Here is a 4,953-nt window from a genome sequence, read left to right on the forward strand (position 1 = left end):
GGGGCGCCGGTGATGCTACCGGGAATTTAGTCTCATACTTTACTGGGAGAGATGTCGTTGGCGCCACGGGTACAGCTTTTCCTTTTTCTCTTCAGCCTCTCTTCCCGCGGAGGGCACAGTCGGTATGTGGAGGTAAGGCCGTCTTACAGTAAAACGCGACTTTGATCTCCAATTAAGCTATAATTTTCATTTGTCAAACGTAACTCCGCTGCTCGTTCTGTTTAAGTTGAAATATATTTTTGGCTACAAACTATGTCTGAATTTGACACTGTTAGTTTATCCGTTTTATCTTTCATTAACCAGCACGACAGCGACGCTTCAGACAGAATACTCTCTCTTCTTAGTTTGGAGAAGAAACGAGAAACGGAGGATTTTATGTTCCGGCGACCTTTACGTGAGTAGAAGCACTGGAATCGATAGAACAAATATAACATCTGAGAAGTTCTTGTCTGTATTAATCAAATCACTGTGTGCTTGCGCAGTGTGGCATCAATTAAATAAGAATAAAATCAGATGAGGACAAGTGTACTTCATGTGGTGGGAATCAATTGCCAGGCTCTTAATAGTTTCTCTGAGTGTGCTATTGGTTAGGCTACCCCTAAAGATGTGGGTCTCTTGTGCACGTGTGTCGTGTGTGTGTGTGCGCGTGTGTGTTTGTGCGCAGGATGCCTGGACATGGTGGCCGGCGAGGGGCAGTTCAGGTTCGTGGCGTCCCGGCCCCAGCTGGCCTGCGCCGTCTTCCTCATCGCAGAGCCCTCGGAGCTCATCAGCGTGGAGCTCTCCCACACCAGCATCGACTGCAGCGCCGGAGACTTCATCAAGGTGAACGCACACTCACACGCTCATGTACACCACCCCCCCACCCCCACACACACACACACCGAGACGCACAGAATTGCAGACCATCGCTGAACACTTACTGTACAACGCAGCCATCAAAGTCAGCCCCCGGCATCCATGTTTAAGAGGCAGAGGAGATGAGACACCGACATGATCCGATTAGATCTCTGGACGCACTGCTGCTTGCGAAGTCGTCGATTTGATACAAGCTCAATTCAACTTCAATGCATCAGTTCTGCTGAGTTGGTCTGGGGCATGGTTTCTCTGTATCCATGGACATGCAGGTGTTTACAGTTGGGTTCCACCTGTGTTGGTGTGCAGGTGTTTACAGTTGGGTTCCACCTGTGTTGGTGTGCAGGTGTTTACAGTTGGGTTCCACCTGTGTTGGTGTGCAGGTGTTTACAGTTGGGTTCCACCTGTGTTGGTGTGCAGGTGTTTACAGTTGGGTTCCACCTGTGTTGGTGTGCAGGTGTTTACAGTTGGGTTCCACCTGTGTTGGTGTGCAGGTGTTTACAGTTGGGTTCCACCTGTGTTGGTGTGCAGGTGTTTGACGGCTGGGTTCTGAAGGGAGAGAAGTTCCCCAGCAGCCAGGACCACCCTCTGCCCGTCCAGCAGCGCTACTCTGATTACTGCAGCTCCGGACCTGGGGGGGGCGCCACCCTCTCCTCCCAGAACGTGGCCATGCTCTTCTTCCGCGTCCACAGTCCTGACAGCGGCTTCACGCTCAACGTCCGGAAGCTACACAACCCCTTCCGTGAGTGTCTGTGGGGGTGTGGAGGGGAGAGTGAGAGAGAGTGTGGTTCGAGAAGATTGAAGTGGTGTGTGTGTGTGTGTGTGTGTGGTCTTGTTTCACTACCCTTGCGGGGACCAAATGTGCTCACAGGTACCGTGAAACGTGAACAACTAGACCTAGAGGGACTCTTTTGCTGTGCTGCATAACTTCAAATGCCTTTTTGGGGCATTTTAAGGGATTTAGAGTACGATTAAAATCAGTGTTGGGGTTAGAATTAAAGGAAGGTTTAAGGTTAGGGTTAGAGGTTAGAACCAACTTGTGTGTGTGTGTTTCCAGCCTGCAACGTCATGTCTCAGAGTCCCGAGGGCAGCTTCACCATGGTCCTGCCCCACCTGAACAGGAACTGCAGCTTCTCCATCATCTATCCTGTGGAGGTGCAGCTCACTGAGCTGAGCCTGGGACAGGCTGCCAGCAACCAGCTCAGCCCGCTGGTTAGACACACACACACACTTTCTCTCTCTTTCCAACACACACACACAGCGCAGACAAATGCACAGACACTCTCACACACACATAAACATCACACAGACACACATATATCTGGTGTCCCAGCAGTGTGTGTGTGCCCCAGCAGTGCAAATGTGTCCTAGTGGTGTGTGTGTGTGTTCCAGAAGTGTTTGTGTGTGTATGTGTGTGTAGAAGCAGTGTGTGTGTACATGTCCTTGCAGTTTGTATGTGTGTGCCAGCAGTGTGTGTGTGTACATGTCCTTGCAGTGTGCGTGTAGCAGCTGTGTGTGTGTGTTGTGGCAGGTGCGGGGGAGGACGGGGTGTGTTGCTACGGGAGACTATGTGGAGCTGCTGGGGGGGAACGGAGTGGACACCTCTAAGATGTTCCCCCTGGCTGACCTCTGCTACTCTGTCTCTGGACTGGGTGAGTGTCTTTGACCACACACACACACACACATACACAGTAACCTACCATCTACAACACGCTGTGTGCGAAACTTTGTTGCCAACTTTGTAATTCTGGTGCGTCTCTCCTGCTTTGTTCTTCTTTGTCTGCCTGTTTCTCCGACTGTTATCCCTCCCTCCCTCCCTCCCTCCCTCCCTCCCTCCCTCCCTCTCTCTCTCTCTCTCTCTCTCTCTCTCTCTCTCCCCACCCCTCTCTCTCTCTCTCTCTCTCTCTCTCCCCACCCCTCTCTCTCTCTCTCCCCCTCCCCCCCCCCCCCCCTCCCCCCCCCCCCCTCGTCCTCAGCCCAGATGAAGATAGGCTGTGACAACTCTGTGGTGCGGCTGGTGTCCAGTGGCAGCTATGTGAACCGCGTGTCGTTCCGGTACCGGCTGCTGGAGCGGCAGGAGATGCCTCCGCCACGGGAGAACAGCGTCGAGGAGTACTGCAGCGTCGAGTAAAGATGGCCGCCCTCCTGGATCATCTGGCTGCTCCATCCTTGATGAAGGCTCCACCTATAAACCTGTATAGATTAACCACTAGTCCCTTGTAATTTGTGTTTACCTCATTACTATTGTTGGTTACGGTCTAACTACTGTTTTCCTGGTAATTATTTACTTTATGCCTGTTGTTGTTTACTTTATACCTGTTGTTTTTACCAGAGTCAACCTGTGGCCTGTTCTGTCTTTGTCAAATTTCATATTTGTGTAACAAGACTGACTTTCACTTGTGTTTCTTTAACAGGACTGGTTCATTATGTTTCTGTGACAGGATTGACTTTTAATGGTGTTTCTGTGACAATACTGGCTATTAATAGTGTTTCTGTAACAGGACTGACTATTACTGTACTGATATTTATACGTTTCTATGAAGACCACAGCCCTTGAGAATTGTAGTTTGAGTAGACATACCTGTGTTTTAAATCCCTTGCTTCTTGGATTTTTGAAAATGAATTTGATCTGCATTGCAAAATGTGTCCTCTTATCTTCAGACATACAGCCTACTTGGCTGTATATTCATTTATACACACACCATCCTCACAAACAAACAAGATGAAATGCACCATAAGTTTGAAGAAGGAAGCAGAGGTGGGTTTGGTTCGTACCACACAGCAGGAAGCAGAGGTGGTTTGGTTCGTACCACACAGCAGGAAGCAGAGGTGGTTTGGTTCGTACCACACAGCAGGAAGCAGAGGTGGGTTTGGTTCGTACCACACAGCAGGAAGCAGAGGTGGTTTGGTTCGTACCACACAGCAGGAAGCAGAGGTGGTTTGGTTCGTACCACACAGCAGGAAGCAGAGGTGGGTTTGGTTCGTACCACACAGCAGGAAGCAAATGTCTCTGTTTAGATGACATCAGTGTAGCCAGTGGTCACATCGCTGTATATTCTCATGACACACAATTAATCCAATTTGCGTGTGTGCATGTGTGGGTATGTGTGGGATGCACATGGGTGGATGTTCTCCTGTCAAGAATTACATCTGTTTGAGATCAAACCAAACCATCTGACAATGCTTGCCATAGGAGAAACATCTTATTTTTCATGCAACAACTGAACACAACTAGGATTATCTGTTTAGCGAGACTGTAAGACAATGCAAAGCAAGCAGTACACTTAGCTTGGCTACCTATAGTCATAATGTTTCACTCTGAGGTAAATAATACACAAAAGCGCTCTGGTGTTTTGCAGATAAGATTATGCTACATCTAACCAGCGTATTGGATTTCTTGCCTCGTGTTGACAAGTTGTATTTTGATCGATATTGTGAGACTACGTTGGACATTAAGTCCCATTCACGTCAGTCACTTAGTGCACTCAGACAAACATGCTGTCCAACATGACAGTGCCCCTGGCTCAGTTTGTTAGTGAGTGTAGCATCTGTAACCCTGGGGTTGGTGTTTCGACATGCACAGATTTAGAATTTTGCAGGTTGAAATGTGCTTTTACGGTTCCTTTGGCAGCAGTTAAGTCTAACCCTCTAACATGTCAATTTGACAAAATGTTGCCATTGTGAGGAGGAATCCGCCATTGCTGCTTGCAGCTATATTTTCCCTTTCCTTTCCTGTCCCATGTTCATCGGACGGGATAATCCCCAGAACGGCCTTCTCTCCTACCCTCCTTCTCTCCTCAAGCATTTGATCTTCTCTTTAGCAGAAATTAATCTCAAACCAGCTCAGCCATGATGATTCTATTAAACTAGCGGATGTTTTTCCATGTCTCCTCACCCGTCCGGATGGGACTCTGTTCTGTCTTCATTAGCCACAGCAGTGGCAGCAAAGCTAACCTCTAATAGGATAACGTCTGCTAATTAGGATTAGAGAAAACTCTAACCCTGTAACCCACACAGACTTTGGAGCCTCGTGGTTATTCAAAGCGTCTCCTAATGGAAATCAAATCTGAGGTTGAGCAGGTCTTTCACAGGCAGGGAGTC

At 48.7% G+C, this 4,953-nt stretch overlaps 1 protein-coding gene across 1 annotated transcript; it reads left to right on the top strand.

The window, feature by feature from the left end:
* Nucleotides 1-3,488, top strand: LOC134011780 (corticotropin-releasing factor-binding protein-like). The gene is made up of 7 exons (XM_062451223.1): nt 1-132; nt 304-394; nt 665-822; nt 1,384-1,594; nt 1,910-2,064; nt 2,384-2,504; nt 2,829-3,488. The coding sequence occupies exons 1-7, from the start codon at nt 52-54 to the stop codon at nt 2,981-2,983; spliced, it is 972 nt and encodes a 323-aa protein (XP_062307207.1). The 5' UTR covers nt 1-51; the 3' UTR covers nt 2,984-3,488.
* Nucleotides 3,489-4,953: the final 1,465 nt, after the last annotated feature.

Source organism: Osmerus eperlanus, chromosome 25, assembly GCF_963692335.1.
Source record: "Osmerus eperlanus chromosome 25, fOsmEpe2.1, whole genome shotgun sequence".
Classification (NCBI taxonomy): domain Eukaryota; kingdom Metazoa; phylum Chordata; class Actinopteri; order Osmeriformes; family Osmeridae; genus Osmerus; species Osmerus eperlanus.

Coding starts and splice junctions, on each gene's coding strand:
- LOC134011780 (XM_062451223.1), top strand. CDS start 52: ATGTCGTTGGCGCCACGGGTACAGCTTTTCCTTTTTCTCTTCAGCCTC. Junction 1,595..1,909: donor GAAGCTACACAACCCCTTCC/GTGAGTGTCTGT, acceptor GTGTGTTTCCAG/CCTGCAACGTCATGTCTCAG. Junction 2,065..2,383: donor GCAACCAGCTCAGCCCGCTG/GTTAGACACACA, acceptor GTGTTGTGGCAG/GTGCGGGGGAGGACGGGGTG.